General features: G+C 43.2%; 1 protein-coding gene and 1 long non-coding RNA gene across 2 annotated transcripts in view; one reads left to right on the top strand and one right to left on the bottom strand.

The window, feature by feature from the left end:
- Window positions 1–914: 914 nt before the first annotated feature.
- Window positions 915–20219, bottom strand: part of LOC140691104 (rho GTPase-activating protein 20-like) — a 31833-nt gene continuing 12528 nt past the window's right edge. Inside the window, exons 4-9 of the mRNA XM_072953912.1 lie at window positions 16369–16547; window positions 14805–14966; window positions 11393–11502; window positions 8540–8729; window positions 7276–7390; window positions 915–6123 (exon numbers count right to left, since the gene is read on the bottom strand). Of these exons, the coding sequence (XP_072810013.1) occupies window positions 4289–6123; window positions 7276–7390; window positions 8540–8729; window positions 11393–11502; window positions 14805–14966; window positions 16369–16547 (2591 nt within the window). The 3' untranslated portion in view covers window positions 915–4288. The remainder of the gene's footprint in view (window positions 6124–7275; window positions 7391–8539; window positions 8730–11392; window positions 11503–14804; window positions 14967–16368; window positions 16548–20219) is intronic.
- Window positions 8701–13836, top strand: LOC140691105 (uncharacterized). The gene is made up of 3 exons (XR_012066572.1): window positions 8701–9922; window positions 12347–12511; window positions 12986–13836. It is a non-coding gene; the product is annotated as an uncharacterized lncRNA (long non-coding RNA).

Below are 20219 nucleotides of genomic sequence, written 5' to 3'. Positions count from 1 at the left end.
TGGGAAAGATGGAGTATTTCTTTAAAATATCTATTTTACTTGCTCACAGTAAAGGGCCTGCCTCACAAGTAGAGGTTTTTAGCTAATTTATTTACTCCTCACAGCAGACCAAGAGGCTGCGAGGAGTCCTAAACTGAATTCCAAGTTGCTGTAATCTAAAGATCAAACCTAGATAAAACAACTAGCATTTAAATCTCAACACCTCCCAAACCTGCATCTCACATTGTCGTGTAATATCAAACTCCAGAAAGCATATTTACTTTGCCTTAACAAATTAAAATAGGTTAGAGAAACACTTTGAACTATCTACCTATGTACGTATGTGCACCCTGGCACTGCACAATGAGCACACATGCTGTAAAAATGAAGTAACAGTATATATCTAATACCATCCTGTGTAAATTTTTTTGAGGATTAGGAAACAAAATTTTTCAAATCACACCCCAGAGCCTCTGCCAATTCTATCACACATCTGACATCATGCAAAACAGAAGCTTAGGAATTTACTTAAAAAAAAAAATGAAGGACTTATACCCATAAGTGGCTCGGAAATAAGGGAGACCCATGCTTGGTGTAGAAAACCCAGAACTCAAGAGTACTCTTCCTTTCAGCAGGAAAGTTAGCTTATGAGATATCCTCATAACCAGAATAGATATTTTTTTAAAAAGTTAACATTTTATCCAACTTTATGGTTCAATTTTTTTCTTTGTATTGAAATAAACACTTTCCAAAGACTTCCTCTCAAGTCATTAAAACATGACCAGGTAGGAAAAGATCAGTTAAACATTTACTACTAGAAGTCGGACTAAGATACATAATATTCTCAGTTACCTTTCAACAGACAAAATATGCCACTGGTTCAAGGATACATTAGACGCTTTCAATTCAATATCACACCATGAAAAGCAGAAAAATACAATGTGAGACAATTTATTCAATCCAATGTTTCCATAGTAGATTGAGATTCTTCTTTAAAAGCAAAAAATTACTTTGTTTAACATTAAGTAGAAATTAACATCAGTATATGTGTACATTGCCCAAATTTAATCAGTGACATTTCTGACAGTGGGTTGTAGGTCTTTACTGTTCAAAGCAAATCATTTTTTTCTGGACTAAGGTAGTATATATGTTTTTGAATCTCTTTGAAATGGTGCTTAAACTCACACAGAGTGAACTCCGTGAACTTTGAGAGGGCAAAAACGCAGCAGTCACAAGAAACCAGTAATACTGCTTAAGTTTACACGACCTTAGAAGTACTGATGTCTTGTAGAATCTGGATCCAGACATCCTGGGATGCCTGGGTGTGTCTGGAATCAACTGGACACTCTGGTCAGAATGGTTCAAATTTAGATAAGAAAATCTTATACAATCAAATCGAGTTGATTTTTTTTTGCTATAAGAATGTAGACTATATGTGCATCTGATTCTAGGAGCACCGTGAGAATGTAATACCTAAGAAAATGAAGACTTTGTGTCTAAAGCATGACTTGTTTGGTAAATGATAAGATTAGAAAAATGTCTTTTTCTGGAAAGACTGACCATGGCCTATGACGAAAAGTTCAAAGTTCCAATTCAGCATTAATTACATTTTATGAAATCCCCAACGTTAAGCAGAAACTGAGCTCATTAGCTAAAACAACTGCACAAAGGGCAGTATTACTCTGGTGGGATTGTTAACTTTTGAAGAATGGTGTTTCATTTAATACATAGCATGATTTCATACATATCCATTATCAGTGCCTTGAAAAATCAAACAACTTTAAAATTTAGCAGCGGTTTCTGCAAATACAAAAATACACATTTCTTACATAACATATGTAGTAAAATTTGTCAAGATATATTATATAAACTCAAAAGCATCTTAGATAAAGCATCAGTCTGATATATTATAGATTGACAAGAGTGTAATAAAATGACATGTAGTCTGTCTTCAAATCATACAATATAATACTTTACAGCAATATTAAGTATTCACATTAAGTATGTAAGGAGTATCTAAGGGAACATAGAGTAGAAATGGTTATTAAAGAACTCGAGTGTCTATTCTTTTCTCTGCTTCAAACTGGGCGTATGATTTTCTCCCGCCAGTACAAAAGAAAAACAAAAAAAAAATGGCTAGAACTATTATTTTGTTAAGTAGAGAAGCAGTTTGCTTCTGGAAAAGACACTCCAAGCCATAGAGCTTCATTCACATATTGCAGTTCTGACAGTAGTGTGCCCTCAGGGTGAGGGGAATCCCTGCTGCTCTCATACATGTATCATGTGAGATGCATATGGACACTTAGAGGAGTCTAAATATAGGAGTGGTTGGCGATACGGTAAAATCTACTTCACATCTGTGACTGAGATGGCCAGTGTCATAAAGGAGCTCTTTGGACACAGAATTCTAAAGGTTTATTATAATGCTAAGGACAAAAAGGGCCATGTCCCCAAGAAGTAGGTAGCACCTATGGCTAATACTGAAAGGACTTCTAGCTTACAGAAATTTTTTTTTTTATAACGAAAAAATGCAATTGTTAGGACAACAGGGGAAGCATATTTGGCATGAAAGTTTCTGGGTGGCTAAGAAAAGTGATTTGGAATAAGCAAGTTTGTGGGAGAAAGGGCCATCGGAATTTGAATTAAAGAGGTCAAATGGGTTCTAAGCAATTTCTAATAAGTAAGTGTTTAAAATGAAGGAAGGTGCACAGCCATTCCCGCTTGTCCCTTCGTACTGTCTGGCAAGGCCTAATAATCCATGGAGGTAATCCAGGAGAGGTGTAACCTTTGAGAGAGAGGGGCTGGCAGGTTGTAAAGAGTCACAGAACAGAAGAGCCACCACAGTGGCTGTCGGGCCTTCTTTCAGACAGTCCTCGACGCTGGATTTTCTGACCTCCAGAAGTTTTTACATCTTTTTGTCCCAAGATGATTCATGGTGTATACACGACTGGAATAAACCAATGGGGTACACACCACCGTGTATGCCCCACTGGAATAGACCAGTGGGGTACACACCACCGTGTATGCCCCACTGGAATAGACCAGTGGGGTACACACCGTGGTGTATACCCCACTGGAATAGACCAGTGGGGCACACACGGTGGTGTATACCCCACTGGAATAGGCCAGTGGGGTATACACCGTGAATCATTTTGGGACAAAATGATGTAAAAACTTCTGGAGGTGAGAAAATCCAGCGTCGAGGAGTATCTGAAAGAAGGCCAGACAGCCACTGTGGTGGTTCTTCTGTTCTGTGACTCTTTACAACCTGCCAGCTCTCAAAACTGCTCTCTCAGCTGTTAAATGGCCATCAGAAAAGGGAAGATCAGCAATTTTTTTTCTGGTTGATTAATCCAAGAGGCAAGGCTGCAGAAAACATTTCAGCAAAGAGGAGTCCTGCTTTGATCACCTGTTGGCAACAGTGACCGTGCAACAAAGGAAGGACTGTTGTTGCAGACTCTTCCTCCTCACTAAGACAGCCAATGCTGTCAGGAGGGCACCTCCTAGGAGGAAAAAGTGCATTTCTGGAGAATGTTTCTGGCTCAGGCACCTCTGGAAAGAACACTGAAATGAGCACCCATTTCCTTCTTTCTCCCCACAGCTGTGTCCGGGGGCCTCTGCAGAGCAGTGAAACGCTCATGGAAAAATGAACCGACCAACAAAAACTATGATGTCATGGTACTCATGGCTCGAATCCCTCGAGTTTCTTCCACACTAGCTGCCTTAATGGGCCGGTACCTGGAATGATTCTGTGAGGGCACGTGATTGACTATGGGATGTCTCAGAACTGGCCACTCACTTGGTTTTGGGGAAAAGTCTGACGTGATTTCCTTGATCATCTGACATGCTTTCCTTCTTAGTGCTTTGATTGGTGGCATTCTTCTTGCTTACTTATTAAAAACATTTCATGGAATGTGGATGGTTTCTTTGCAGACTTCCCCCTCTGTCCATGGTTTTTATTCTTCCCTTTTGATATCCTGGCCTTCTTAGTGTCATCTAAGGCATGTTTCCTCTAGAGATGATGCTGCGTCTTTAGCCCTCTGCTGGGACCTCTTAAAATGCATGACAGGATCAATCCATGCTCTAATAAGGAAAAGCCTCCCAAACAGGTGATAAAATCTTTTAGCCTTGACTTTTTGCCAAATAGTCTCAATAAAGAGGATTCTTTTTTTTGTCCTAAGTATCAGCAGTGATAACCCCGATGCTACCTGTCTCGGTTATTCTATACACTGGGGTCATAGTAATTATTATCTTTATGTTATTAGTAGCCCAGTTTCTGTCCTTGCAGATATTAGAATTCTGATTGTGGTTAAATGTCTTTGGTTACATGTGTGTCCTCAACATCAGAAACCACTGTTGGCCCTGAGTCTGGGCTGGACACGTCATCCACTGTCAAAGAGCTGGGTGAGGATCCTTCTAGAGGCAGAGTACCAGGAGAACACTGCCCATCCTTCTCTCCTTCCTCAGGTGACTTCATGCAAAGCTCAAGTCCGTCTTCCGCCAGGCTGGATGGAGAGCTACCATCCTTCTCTGATTCCTGGCTGGGGTAAGAACTACAGGACTGGGCTGTTTGCACAGCTCCAAGCCCTTCGGCTGCCATTTGGGGAATGTCTGTCTGTCTCTCTTGCAGTGCGCTGGCTTCTGGAATGCCAGGAGCACATGGAGGTGGCTCCGTGGGTCCTTTTAGAGAACCTGTTTTATTGTTTTCTGGTCTCGGTGCCCTTGCCTTCTTTTTGAGAGACCAATTTTTCAAACTGGCTATACCATTTCTCAACCATGTGCTGGGGTGCAGAGTTACAGAACGCATTTGTGAATGCCCTTCTAGGCTGTCCTTTTTTGTATGAGCCAGGTGGCTGCTGGCCTGCCCTGACGAGGGACCGGGAATTCCAGAAATGAGGCTGGAACTGCTTAAGTCAGAAGAAAGCTCTTCCTGTTTTCCTTGAGCTTGAAAAGTGCAATCTACTGGAGAGGATGTTTCAGTGGGTGTAAACACCGACTGTTCAGAAATCTGAGAAAAACCGCTGTCTTGGGAGCTCACTGGCGAGCCAGATGGGGACGTGTCCGGGGAGGACAAGCTGGAACAGCTACTCCTCGGGCAAATGCTTAACCTTGGGGGGAAGACCTTCTCAGTGATCTGCTTTGTGGCACCACTCTTGCCAACCTCGATCCCCATGACCAAGCTCTGACTGATAAGCTTTTGCCCCTCCATCTGCAAAGACTTGTGCCGCTCGAGATAATCCTCCTCTTTGTGCGAGAGGCTGGCGTCACAGCTTGTGTTGTGCTGCTTCTTTTTTGAATAAAGTCCCCTGAGATAGGTCAGTTTGCAGTGCTGGTCATCAGTGCTGGGCTCTGAGCAGTGCCGCTGCCTCCCTGAGCCTTTGAGGGGCTCTGCTGGGCATGGCGGGGAGTACCCAGCCGTGTCCACAGCGATGGGCTGGTTCGTGGGACAATCGTGTGAGGAAATGGTCACTGGCTTGGATTTAGGAAAAAGGTTTACGTGATTTCCTTCGCTATCACACCAGCTTTGCTTCTTATCATTTTCATCAGTGGCATTTTTCTTGACATCAGTGTCTGTGACTAAACTTGTTTTAAAACCTGTCTTACCCTCTTCCTGGAGGGGTGGATTCTGACTCAGATGGTTCTCATCTTTTTTCAGGAGAATCGCATCGCAGCTGGACTTGCGTATCCTTTTCTGATAAAACACCCTAAGAAAGGAAAGCTTCGAACCCAGGTAGCCGATGCTGGGCTCCGAGCAGCGCCGCTGTTGCCTCGGGCTTTTTGGAGCATCTTCCGTAGCTGCGGACAGGTGGCTGGGGGTGCTCATGCCAGAGGGGGCACTGGCCTGGTCCTGCAGCGAGGCCTTTCTGTACACTGCCGCCACGGTCACCGGCTCAGGCTCATCGGGCTGTTCCACCTGAACGTCTTCATCTTTAGGATGGTCTAAGTCAAAGTCGCTCAGGGTTAAATCGCCTTCCGCCTCAGGCTGCTCGAGGTCATAGTCACTGAGGGTTAACATGGAGTCCATGCTTCTGCTGCCTGGACCGAGTTTCTTTACCAAGTCACTGCATGGAGCATCAACTTCTTCGTTCAGCTCATTTTCCAGGCTGTCATAGGAGGAGTCATTCAGCTGGAAGAAAGAGTTATCTGTCGAAAAAAATCAAAGCATGATTAACATTTGCACTTGCCTCAAATACATGCTGCCTTAAAAAAAAAAAAACTAAACAACTATGATGTTTAGTTTAATTCTGTTTTCATGCAGATTTTTCAAATTCCTACTCTCAAGAAAGAAAGCATCTTTCAAAATCTTTCTAGTTGTTAGTGCAGAAACTAAAAGTAAATTTTTGGAGTATGCTAGATTTACCTCAGTCCCTGAAGACATAGCTTTTCTTTAAGTAAGATTTCCTCAAAGCAATGAAGACATGTCATAATACCAGGAAATGGTAAAAAATACAAAGAAATTAATGCAGATACACTCAGGTTCTGAATAAGACTGTGTCTTTTAAATGGATTAGCTGGTGGATACACCTAACTAACTCTATTAGTCTCAGAGAAACCATTTACCAACCTTATCAATTTCCCTTTGACAAAGTTCTTTAATATCTATTACTTTGTTTATTCTTTACAGCAATCATACCAGTTGGATGTTATGGTTTCCCATAATTACAGGAGAAGATACTAATGTTATGGTGGCACAGAATAATTGTTCAAAGATAACCAAGAATTGGTGGTACAGGCATTCATATTTTGGAAGGCTGAATGTCTTCAAGCCCCACACACCCTGCCCCGCCCCATGAAGCTAGCTGTTTTCTCAAGTACTTTGCAGGGCGCTGGATTTCTGAGAGGTGTCAGGGACCTCGGAGAGGAAGATGAGGAGCAACCAGGCCAGGCCTGCTTCTGGGTCTCCTACTCCAGTTTCAACCACAGCAGTTCTGTTATACTGTAAGATATTGCAACAATATGTTGTAACAATATTGTTATATTGTAAATCTGTTAATTGTTCTATTGTATATCCTTGTAAGGTTTTATTTTGAAAAAAGAAGTTAGAATTCTGCCACTAACAACTTCTTGGAGTTTGGGAACCTTGTCTTATACACTAGGTAACCTGACCACAGTGTTAACACAGCCTGACCTACGAGCAGGCCGTCTAAGGAAGGGGCGGAAGCCCGCGGCCCCTGACTCAGGCGAGAGGCCCCTTCACCCGAGCTGCTCTGGGCTGCAGGGTAGTCGGTGCCCTCGCTGACCTTCACGTGTGTGTCCATTTCTCACACACAAAAACAACCCCATTATTCACAATACCTGAGACATTCTCTTTCGTAGCACATGTCACTGAAACCTCTTCCAAAAGGGAAGTGATTTCTTCTCCAAATATTCTACAGCAGTTTTCAATCAGAAATTGTATAAGCAGAGAAACCTGCACAAAAAAGGAACAAAAATGAAGGCCTACTTTTCACATAGCACACCTATAAATCACACTTCATATACGAATCCTGGTTCAAACCGAAAAAAAAAAGTGAAAGAATCCTGAGAAAAAGTCAAAGTTCACGTCTGCTTGGAAACTAAACAGAACCGTTTCCCCTAAAAAAAACAACGTAGTTTGAGTATAGAAATCCATTTTAACCAGTGGCTTAAAGTTATTATTTGTGGCCTTGGTTTAATGCTAACATTTTGATACTAATGGTCCTGTCTTTAAAATTAGGGTAATTTTAAGTATTCTCTGTACAGGGCATTTGGGATGAAGAAATATACTTTCTTATTAAAATTCATGAAGCATCGTTAGACTTATAAAATATATTTCTTATGTAAAAGGCAGGTGTCATAAGTGTGGGAGGTGGGCATCCTCTGTGGATTTACTGTGAAGGAGAGAGACGGCTGGAGAGAAAAGCGTACATTTTCCCTGACCAGCCTCTTCCTATGCATTTGCCTCCCTGAGGAGCCAGAACTGGAGATGCTTGGAGAAGAGCTCACTGGGGAGCGCTGCGCCTCCACTGAGATATACTGGAACCTTTCCATAGTCTTCTTGCCCCAATAGCTGAGGCAAAGGAGCAGGCAGAACGTTGGGAGGAAGAGGAATCAGTGCCCCATCCCTGTACTAACCATCAGGTACTGCAGGAGTGTGATTTCAAGTAAGTACTGAGTGAGCGAGGTACCATCGCCACCTCCATTGTGTTAGATGAGGAAACTGTGGAACAGTGTAACTAATTCTGCCCTAGATAGTACATCTGGCAAGTGGGGAGGCCTGAGATTTCCACCTGCACCTGTTCAATTTCAAAGTCTTTTGCTTCTTTTTAAAATCTTATCAACTGCTCTTCTCCCTCTACGGTTTCAGTCAATCACAGCTGTTTTGCCTCCTTAAAGGGAAAACAGAAGTAACCCAATTACTATCACTTTCTTTGCTTAAGAAATCAGCTTTCTGCAGTCTACCAGGAGAGGACAGAACAGTCGATGAACTCAGACTTATAAGAAGATGTACTTAAGGACATGTCTTTCAGAACTAATACCCCAAACTTTAGGTTCAAAACGGGGACTCAGTGCCCCAGGGCAGAAAAATGAAAAACATTACCTTATTTGTAAATTCACTTTCTATTTCGGGGCTGGAGGAAGCAGGAGGCCAAAGGATGCTTGGAGCGATGCACACTGCTAAGTTAAATGAATTCATCTGGTTCCATGAGGCATGGTTTTCAATCTTGTGCAATAACCCGAAAAGATACTTTAGCAGAACAACATTCATTCTTGGGAGCCGGTCTAATAGCCTAAAGACAGACAAAGGTGCTCTTTAAGCAAGACATTTCGTGGAAAACTTGTAGACAAGGCAACCTTTCTTCACTTTTCATGGGGAACCACGTGAAGCAGAAACACAGTTCAGGTATGTGGGAGTGTCAGCTCATATGGTACGTGCAGAGCGAGGACTGTCTTACAGAGGGGAGAGAGTAAGACTCAGGGGGGTTATTCATTTATTTTGTATATTCTGTCTCTGGGTGAGAACCTTTCAAGCCTCAGCCACAAAGACTCCCAGTTCCATCCTGAGAGCTTACACTCTGCTCTACCAGCTTCTAAGGTCAATTCTGTCCCATGTCTCTTTATCTCAGTGGTACCACTTTCACATGTCAGTCAAGCTTATAACAGTATATTTCCTACTGTTCCAATTTTGTACTTGATGAGGGATTTTTAAATTATCATTCACCATCATTTACTACCATCCAGGAAATAAATATACATATATATATTTTATACATACATATATATATTTTCATGATTGTTGCTTTTTTCCAACAAGAACCTGTAACTGAGACAGGAGGGAAGGGGGCAGGACACAGCCATTAAAGGAATGACATAGCAGTTAGCACCAAGGTGGAGGAAGTCAACTCCTGATGGACCTTGAGGACCAGGATGGATGGAGAGCTGACCTCCAGTGGACCCTGAGCTCCCTCACACACACTGTAATGTACTAGCACCGCAAATGGCACACCCACAGGTGCCATGACAGCTCTGAGGCTGACCATGAAAATCAAGGAGAGGGTAGTGGCCCAATTCCTGGGGATCCCCGCCCCTTCCTCAAAGCAGTTGGAGTAATCCTCTCACTTGTTAATGTATAAAAACTCGCAACACCGTGCCTCGTGGACTCTCTTGCTCCCTCACCTTCCCAGATGCCCGGCACTCTGTCTATGGACTGTGTGTCTACTTCTCCTTTAAACTAAACACCCAACCCTGCTCCCCTCTGCCCTTCTCCTGCGTTCTGAGACGGCCTGCACTCTGTCTACAGAGTGTGCATCTCTCTAAACAAATCTACTTTTACTCAACTAGGGCTCGCTCTTGAATTCTTTCCCGCGTGAAGCCAACGACCCTCACTTGGCGGGGCGCATCCCAGGGACTCAAGTGAGACCTGGGACACAGCCCTCCTCTCGTGCCCCGTTTTCCTGTATCACAACCTGGGGAAGAAAATCAGGTAATCTGGCTCTTGTTGCATAAATACCAGAGAGGTGCTTCTTCAGCACCACAGACTGAGAATGAGGATGGTTTTCTAGGGACACATTATGACAGATTACAATGGGCCAAAAGATTACTGAATGTATTCAGTGGAAATTAAGGCCTTGCCTAGCGTGCTCTTTTGGGGTGTCAGATTCTGAGGGGGCCCTGAGCCTTTGAGTTATTTTACACCTCTGTAAACTATAGAATATTGACAGCAATACACATAAGACTTGTCCATAGACCTGAAAATTCTCTCTGGTGAAGAGACACGTGATTTACTTGCACTGCCTCATGCCCCAGCAGAAAAAGCCAGTTTTGTTTTTTAAGTTCATTTCAGCATTTCTGATTCAACTATTATAACTTGTGGTAGTTAACCATCTTCTCTGAACCGGTGGCAGTAACGTCTTAGTACTTCTCTTTATTAATTCTTGTTTTAAATAAAATTTCTTTCACGTGTGCATATTTATATGAGAGCCATAATTCTGGCCTTTTAAAAATCATCCTTTAATAGCTTCTAGAATATAAAGTTTTAGACAATGAGCAACAACATACAGAATCTCAGGTTCCCTGTCTCTGAACGGTTCCCACCAAGCTGTCACGAAAGCAGAGACAGCATTTTGTGCATGGCTCTGAGTCTGGTGCCTTCAACACTTACACCATCAGTAGCTGCGTGTAGATAATGATTTGCATTTGAAAGTTGCTCAAGATAACACTGCACTGAACAAGCGTTTGCAAATAAATGGTACCGGGATTCTTGGGTTTCACAGAAATGCAAGTATTGCTTTTTGTTAATGGACACTTTTTTCCTATTCTCTTATGATGTGGGAAATACTCAGGAATGGGGGTGCTGGGTTCTGCCGGCAACTTCCCTTTCCATGAGGACAGACAATGCATTCTCTGTGATCAGGCTAAAGCTCTGCAACTCCCTTTTCCCTTGACACTTTTCAATGAGTTGACTGTCTCTCTGGAGTCTCCTCACATCCCCTTCTCCACATACCCCTGTCATGGCACTGACTGTACCGCACTGGAATTCTGGGTTTTATCTGTCTATTTCTACTAGACTGTGAGCTCCTTGAGAGGAAGGAATTTTCTCTGTATGAATTCGGCTGCTAAATGAAGTGTATAAGGAATCGTCTGGTTAATTAAATACTTACCAAAATTAAGGTCATAAATTGTAGATTGGGTCTACAGTATTTGCTATTAGTCTAATGGGTTTCAGTGCCTATCAGATTAGAATATACAGAAGGTGTACAATGGTCAAGTATTCCATATTAGTAAGATTAGGAAAAAAACCAATAATAACAATGACAGTTGCTAGCATAAGTCTACTTTTAAACTGGCCCCTATGGATATGACTTTGATAGTTATTATTACATTAACAGACAAGCTTATAAAATAAGTTATTTTAAAAAGTATTTTTGAGAAATGACCAAATTGGAATAGTTACCTTTGAACTGCATTTATTTTCTCCTCATCATTTCCTTTGTCCATTACACAGACCCAATTATTATAGAGATCTGATGATAATAAGCTTCCCGGAATGTGCCGTAGAAAATCCTAAAATAGAGGGAAAAAAATTTAAATTGTTATTCTAACAATTTGTATTGGAGAAATTAGAAAGAAGACACTTTATTGGAAAGTTCAGTCCTCCCTTCTTTGGAACACACAGAGCTCTGCGCCAGCCCTCCAATGATGTGCGCACACAGAAAAATATGCTTTGATTTTTTTTCTAACAAAAAACCAGAGGGAAATTGGGGTCTGGACTACAGTGGGAAAGATAAAGGACAACCTGTTTGGGCTGAAACCTCCGGTTTGTATACATCTTAGCAAACTAGTATAACATGACAGGATCTGGCAAACCATCCTAATCTTTTTTTTTCTCTCTCTGTCTCTCAAATCACTAGTTAAAAGGAATGCACGAAGGTATCTGTGAGATTCATAATGTGGTAGTCAGTCATCCAGTCATTCTACACATATTTGCTCATCTGTGCCAGGCACTGTTTCAGGTGCCAGGAACAGGGTAGTAAATAAAACAAAGTCCCTGGTAATTTAGAACTTTAGATTCCAGCAGCATTGGTGACTAATTCCATCCAGAGGTGTCTGGAGTTTCCCCCTGTATTCTTCATAGGAGGGGAGAAGGCATTCCAGGCTATGGCTGGCTCTGGGAGCCTGGGGCAGCACTCTCATCCCTAATGTATATTAAATAACATGTCCCTGGTACATTATCCTTCTTGGCCTTCGAGACTCCTCCTTAGAGCACTTGTGGGGCCAGGTGTGGGTGAAACCAGACAATGACACAAGTAGGATCTGACCAAGGGAGGTTGTTGTTTGACATTTGTTTATAAAAAAGCTTAAAAGTAAACACACTTTGGTCCTGGTCCTACGTTCCTTTCCTTTCTAGGCCAACACCCTCTGTTGCTTTTGGCCCGGTCCTAACAAGCCAAGCTTGCGAAGTCTGATCTCCACCTTAGGAAACTTCAGGCAGAGAAAACCCAATTCCATGTCTAAGTGCTGGACCCATGGCTGACCACCCTCTTGCAAGTTCCTGCTTACAACACAGAGACAGGTGTGCAATGGAGTAATTTTAATTCTTGCTGGAAAATCAAATAGCAGCCTTACATATGTGCCTCACCAAAGGCGACACACAACTTGTGACAGACAACATGTCGTGTTTCTGTGACTAACATGGAAGCCTTGGGCCTCAGTGCTGCAGTCAGCTGATGAGGTGAGCATGTCTCCCACGAGCCTACGAGCTCCTTCAGGGCAGGATCAGACCAGACCCTTGCCTTTCACTTCATACACTCAACGCCAAGCACAGTCGCAGACATAGCAGGGGTCATTACTGAAATGTTGCTGTATGTCCTATAGCCAAATATTAGTGAGGGACAAGGGAAGGCCAGCTAACTATAGCTGAGGCTCTCAAATAATTTAAAAGCCTCTTCGTGGTCATGTTACCTATTATAAGACAATGTTTTGGAGTGGTTAGTAAGCAGGAAAGTGACTGATTTAAAGTCTGTCTCTGTTCTATTGTATTTTCCAGGAGAGATGTACCTGGATACTTGCGATTCAGACGCGTCATCACAAAAGTTACCTTTTTTGGGGGGGAAAACTATCGAATTTTCATAATTCCTAACTAATTTTAGTGCTGCACCTACTTGACAAGTCAGATTCAGAAGAGCCGAAATCAGTTATTTCAAAGTGGGGCAGTGACAATAGCTCTTTTTAAACATCAGTGGAAAACATACTTATGATCTGTCTTGAAGAAAAACATCATTAAATCTTAAAACCTACACTTGAAAGATAAGTCGTAACATCGCAATGGACTCTCCACAGTTGGAATAACAAGTTACGAAATAACAACCATCGCAGCTGAGAAGGATGTGAAAGCTGGTTCTGAATTACAATCGCCAGGGCCCAGCACTCAACTCAGTCTCCTCCCCTCCAAAGGCAGGGCCCCGGCCATCAGCAGAGCTCCCAGATTAATCTGAGATGAGATTCTTACAGGATTAAAAAATGAACTTTTCCTCAAAGGTCTGATGGGTCAAAGTTATGCTTTCTCAAGAAATTTTATTCCAATTATAGTTCAGAGTGAAGCTTATATTTAAGCAAAACCAGCCTAAGTGAAAAATTAAGGGAAAACTTAAGTACCACTCCCAAGTAGTCTCAAAAACAAGAAACAAAACTAAAGCTCAATAACTTTTGGCAAAAAGTATTTCCTTTCCTGCAACCACTTGGGAAAAAATTGAGAGTAAAGCACAGTTCCATGATCACAAAGCTTTAATTAGTTGGAACCCATCTAACCAGACTTTCCAATCATTTGGATTATTTTTGCCCTTTGCTTATTCTTGTACAACTACTTTCTCTGCAATGTGAAATGCAGCTTAACTCTTTTACATCCAAAATTCTTTATTAACAGCCTCAACAATTTAGTTCAAAATTTTGAGGAGTATGGTGCTGTGAAGAATAGCAAAATTAGGAAAATCTTCTAAAACATAGCCTTTAACTTCTTAAATTAAGAGATGGGAGAAAGCCTAATCATATGATTTTAAAAAAAGCAAAGAATAATCCACCATGCATACACGTCCCTGACATGGGTCTTGCTCAGCTAGCACACCACACATATCTCTACTGAGCTCCACGACTGAAAGGCAAGTGCAAACCCTGTGTAAAATAGACAAGATGCTCCCCGCTTCCGCCCTCCAGCTCTTCTGAGTGACACTTCATTGTCAAAGTCTGTGGCAGGGATTGTTTTAAGAGCAGACATGGCCCTTTTACCAAGAGACATCTGACTGTTCCTAAATTCATAAAGTACGGTTCTGTGAGCAACTGACTGGGAGCAGGGACACGTAACAGCCTTCTTCACCATGTTTTCTGGAATTTGGGTTTTATGCTCCAGGCCCTGGGATGCAGGCTGGGGCCCTGTCCTTACCCCTGGCGCGGGTGCACACCAAGCCTGCTAAGAGACGGCAGCCTGACGCTGGTCTGCAGAAGCCATTGCTGTGGTCAAGAGCGCTGCTGAAAGCTCATTTTGACTTTAGCTTTTGCAAAGACGTGAGACATTTTCAAGAATGGGGGGAGGAAAACATTTTAGAAGAAGTCTAACTCAACTATGGATGTGAGTTAAGTGACCATGGGGCTGGGTTCCAGGTTTTTTTTTTCCCCCATAAGTAAACCTATTTGCCATAGACATCTTTGCCACAAGAATTTCTGCTACAAATACTTTTATCACATAGCTAATTGGCTGTGAAACTCTAACTATGACGCTTCTTCACAGATGGGGATAGCGTTATAATGAGGGAGACCAGCTGTCTTCCCCCAGAGCTCCACTGTAGGGGGGACGAAGGGCGTGTGTTCCCCACCTTTAAGACAGAGGCTATCACGAAAGCCGATTCACAGTCTAGCTGTACTTCAACTCCGGAATTCAGTTTCTCTCTCAGCTCTCTGCAGGATTTCATGTTGGCCGACTGTCTGAAGATCCCCTTTGTGAGGGGTCCTTTCTGATTAAGGAAGAAAAGCATATCCTACGGGGAAACAAAGGAAAAAAAATCAAAATGGCACTTGACGCAGAAGGAGCCGGAGAACACACCGCTGCCCTCCCCGGCTGCCAGGGGCCGGGGCGGCCCGGCGGGAGGCACTGAAGGGCTGGGGCTGGACAGGCTGCCAGAGGATTAAAGTCACTTTGTGTGTGTGTGTGTGTGTGTGTGTGTCTCTAAATCTATTTTCTCCCATTTGTTCTTGCTACATTTCAACACTTGCTTTCATGCGACTGTCCTTTTTCAGCGATCCAGTAGTCACTTCAAGGTACCTGTTACCTTGTCTCCCTCCTGTCTCACTATTCTTTGCCCACTGTTCTCTAATACGAAATCTTGTCCCCAGACATGGAAATGTTCTTGCCTAATTCATCCTCCACTTGCTTGTCTTTCTTTTCATGCGACTTTACATTTCATTCTACTTTACACTTCATTCTACTTCCTGTATTGACTTCTTTTAAAATCAGCCTCCAAAATCATCACCTCCAGGAAGCTTTCTCTGTCCCATTCCATTCCAATCAGTCTTTCATTTTGCTTCCTTTCCAGCTGCGCGTCCTATGCTTGCAGAGGAGGAACAAGTGGGTGTCGGAGATGTGCAACCCACAGGACCTGAGACCTAGTTACAGCTCAGGCTTGCTGTGTGTGACTTTCAGTAAACTTGAGGGTTTTTTTGGGGGGGAGTGGGGCTTTAATTTGTAAAGTAGGACTGATGGAGATGGTGATGGTGATGATGACACTGGTGACAACTACCCTCTAAATCTGTTGTGAAAGGCAAGCGAAAAAGTGACTAGAGTAGCGTCTGGTACTCACAGACACAGAGCAGAGCATGAAGTGCCAGGCATCCGGGACGGTGCCTGAAGGGTACTGGACACTCAAAAAATGCTGCTTGACAGGGTTCATTTACTACCTTCACTGAAGACCATACACACTCAGTGGCTTTCACCTGATCTGTTGTACATACAAAAGGTAACTAAATGCCAGAGGATGTATCTTCATGCCTAAACACTTAGAATACTAATAAAAAGTATGAGGTTTAGTCCTTGCTGCTAAGGTGACTAAAAGAGTCATGTTCTGAACAACACAGGGTTCAAGAAAGGATGTGAGAGGAACGTGCAGGATAAAGTGCATTCTCCGTCCACAGGGCAGACAGACTCTATAGTTTATCAGAGCAGGTTCACGCTGCTCCTTCCTGCCACCAGCAGACAAGACCATCTCTCCCCATCACATCTGCCTCATGATGCTGCAATAGTTTAGTCAAGATTTGTATTCTTTGAAGTAATAGTAAAGGTTCTCAGCCAAAGCCATGAGTGTCCACAATTTTTCCATTTGGGGTAGATTTTCCCTCCGGAGCTCTCCTTTCCTGCTAAGTGTTACAGACCAAAACGAGACTTACCAAGATAGGTTTGGGTAGATTGTCGTTCTCACAGACATCTGGCAAAGACACCCCAAAGAGCAGTCCCGGCTTTGGAGACGTTGGTGACACGGGCTGGTTGTGCAGGTGGGTGCTCGAGCCCCGCCAGAAGGCCCAGTTAATGGCAGATCTTCTTCTTTTAAACGTCTTCTGGCCTGAATCTAAGGAAGAAGTGAGATGATTAGCAAAACTCATTTAATTCACTTAATCTTATTTCTATAGTTTCCATTGTATAGTATGCTCAGCACCACGGCTCAGCATTTTAAAGGTAAGGAAACATTAAACGCTTGGGTTATTCTCCCTCCCCCCATTTTGGGGGCATCACTGATCTATGTGCTTGAATTCTGGTACCAAATTTTCAAAGGTGAAAGGGCTCCCCATTTACTGAACTTACAGCACAAAGCATTTCATACCAACACACAGGCCATTTTAAAGAGGAGACTAAGTGAACAAAAAAGCTGAAGATCAAATTAGACCACAATTCAGTAATGAGAAAAAGAAAGGAAGAAGGAGGAGGAAAAGGAGAGAGAAAGAGAGGGGAAAGGGGAGAAGGAAGAGGAGGAGGAGGAGGAAAAGGGGAGGGAGGAGACCTTGGGGAAGGGGAGGAGGCATCACTATGAAGGTGCTCTCTGAGAACAAGAAGGCTCTGCTACCTGATGCCCCACTCTGCTGTTGAGCACAGAGACAGGAAGCTAATGCTCTGCGCCCCCCCCCTTTCTCTCCAACTGCAGACTTTTCATGTATCTTTTTGGTTCCTGACTTTAAAAAGTATGTTTAAGGCAGCATGGATGGATGAAAACATGAGTGAGACTCACCCTTGCCACGGTAAAGTTTATAATCTTACAGGGGGACAAGACTGGTGATGGGTGGGTGGGGGAGAGCAAGTATATTAATAAATAAGACATCCTGAGGGAGGAACAAGGCACCAGAGGTGTTCAGAAGAACCATGAAGCACATCTGCCTCCCCGTCAGGAGAGAGGGAGCGGTCCTGCAGGCACCTGCATTGGATGTGAATTTGGAATCAACACGATTTCAACAGGTAGAGGATCCAGCATCATCCCTCATGTCTAGTGAGTAATCAATAAATCATTCTCGAACAGTAATTGAACTGAGCAGACATTTAGGTGAAAAAAGACAGCAGGAACAAAACAGGCAGGAGAAAGGTCAGCAATGAATCATGGTTTTGTGAGATCATAGTTCTAAAACAGTTCTGATGTCATCTGCATCTAATTTTAAGACAAAAATGGATGGATCTGCACAGGATCTGATACCTAAAAAGACAGCTCTTTAGGGTCCTTTTTGACCTTTCTGCCACCTACACCCCCTGGCCTAAACAAATACACACAGGTAACAGCTATAAACTCCAGGCAACACTTAAAGATATAAGAGCAGACCTGAAGACACTAAAGAGTGACCAAAGGCAGGCACAGAGTGGAGGTAACAGTTTGACACTTGGGAAGAAGGAAATGGCATGGCGCTGGGTGAGTTCCCCATTTTTACAGCTTCTTCCATGAGCATAGGACCCAGGGTGGCAGGGGTGACTAAAATTTGGAGAGAAACCTGTCCTCTTGCTGGTTTGAAAAAACTATAGAGAATGGAGATGGAGGTGACCACAGCAGCTGGAGGGTGAAGGGGGAACTCCAGGAAGGAGCAGACAGACTAGTGGGAGCCCCAACCCAAATAATGGGCATGAATTCTGCCCAAACCTCTGGCTGACCCCCGAAAACTGCGTTGAGTGGGGCAGATGCGAAACAGCTCTTGAGGCGAATGGGCCCACAGGTGGTGCCCACATAGAGTCTGACTACATTTTTCACCAGGGACAGTGCATGAAACTGGTCATCACGCTCTGGCTTTGAGGCCCTGACCCCCAACCATGCTGCCAGAGATGGTGCATTACCCCCCAGCTCTCTCTGACCACGGGGCACGAAGGGGACAATCTCGGGGGGCGGGGTACCAAGGAGAACATTCGGGGGTAGGGGGACATGAAGGACACTATTCTGGGTGGGGACACTGAAGGAGATGATTCCAGGGGGTGGGAGGGGCACAGTCGGCAGTGCCCAGTGCTCATTTCAAGCAAGTGTTTCATACTGTTTATTTCCTCAGCATACCCAACATAAACCAAATACTAAAAAAGCCACGTCGTGGGAAGATAATCAAATAGGAAACATTTTACTGAACAGCAGCTAGACCATCATCCACCCCTGGCTTCCTCAGGATTCAAGAAGTGCATCATAAATGCTCATACATTGTAAAGTTCTTTGTTTCAGGAGTCAGGAGCCCAGCTAGACTCCTGCTTCAGATATTTATTTGTGCAAGTTACTTATTCTGCTTCTTCACTTTAACATGAGAACACCACCTACAGCTAACAGCCTCACCGAGAGAATTAAGTAGGATAATGTTCGAAAAGTGTTACTTTGCCCAGGGCATAGGTCCACAGCAGCCTTGAACAGAGCTGCCAAGACACCAATCTCCTCCCCAGAAAGAGGACCTCCTCCCCACATCCATTCTCCACTTGTTTAACAGCCTTCGGGAAGTGTGTGGACAGGAAGAAATACCAGAATCTGCTTAACTAAAGCACTTTCTTCCTGTCCTGACATTCCCAACTTGCACCATCTTAAAGAACAGGAAAGAAAGCTGAACCCATTCTTAAATCCAGGAGGGGGTTCCTGTGTGCCAGCAATGCCAATCTGTGCAAATGTTTGTTGGGTATGTATGTTTACATATGTTGAATAGTTCTACTTAGTCTAGTTTCCTCACATTTAATCTGGTTTCATTATTCCTAAAACTATCAGAATTATTTGCTTTTTTTTTAGCTTTCATACACTTCTTAGAAAGAATGCTCTATCATAAAGTTATATACCCAGCTATCCTACGAGTGCAGAGGATAAAGCAGAAATTGAGTACTGAACTTTATTATAAATACTTTCAGCTGCAGCAATGTCTTTTACTATGTACAACATTCAATTTTAAAGCTCACGTTCCCTCTGGGACTGAGAGAAAAAAAATCTCATTAAAGTTTACTTTCTTGCAGAGCTTTAATACACAGCTCTTACTTTCCAAATGTCAAAGACTGATGAAAAGACATGCAATTGCTATAAAAACTGTAAGGGAGATGTAAATGCAGGGCCAGTGGAGTTCAGGAAGGCTTAGCGTCCCAGACAGCCCCGACAAGGTCCAAGCCAGCATTTCTCCATGCTTCAATTAGGGAGCTGAATATTAAAAAGTATAATTCTCAGAAGTCTGTCCTCATAGATTGTTAAAGAATAATCATAACAAAAAAAAACCTTTAATAAGAGATTTTAGCAAGATGGTGACATAGGAAGATCCTGATCTCACCTCCTCCCACGCACACACCGTATCTACAGCTACCTATGCAACAGTTTTCTCTGGAAAAAAACCTAAAAACTGACAGAGAGACTGTCAAATTGGGCAAATGAGAGGGAAGTGGCTAGAAAAGGCTGAGACAATCTCACCATAAAACCCATCCCTGGTGCAACAACCTACAGTTGGGAGGGAACTTAAAATCTCCTCAAAACCCAGACCTTCCCCAGAAGGAGTAAAAAGTTTGTACCCCACATAGGTCACCCCAACTTCTAAGGTCTGGCACCTGTGAGACAAACTCCTAAAACATCTCGCTTTGAAGGCCAACAGAGCTCACGCCCAGGAGATCTGTGGTCCATGGTGGACTGGGGAACAGTTCTTAAAGCACTTGTGTGCACACTACCCACCCCAGGGCTCAGGGCAGAAGCAGTTCTTTCCAAATCACTGACTTCATGTTAAAGAGACTTATTTCCTAATTTTAAGGCACTGGTCTGAGGGGCAGGGCCGCTGGG

This window comes from Vicugna pacos, chromosome 33 (genome assembly GCF_048564905.1).
Source record: "Vicugna pacos chromosome 33, VicPac4, whole genome shotgun sequence".
Taxonomy (NCBI): domain Eukaryota; kingdom Metazoa; phylum Chordata; class Mammalia; order Artiodactyla; family Camelidae; genus Vicugna; species Vicugna pacos.
The sequence above is the reverse complement of the archived record's forward strand: the minus strand, read 5'-3'. Positions and strand labels throughout refer to the sequence as shown.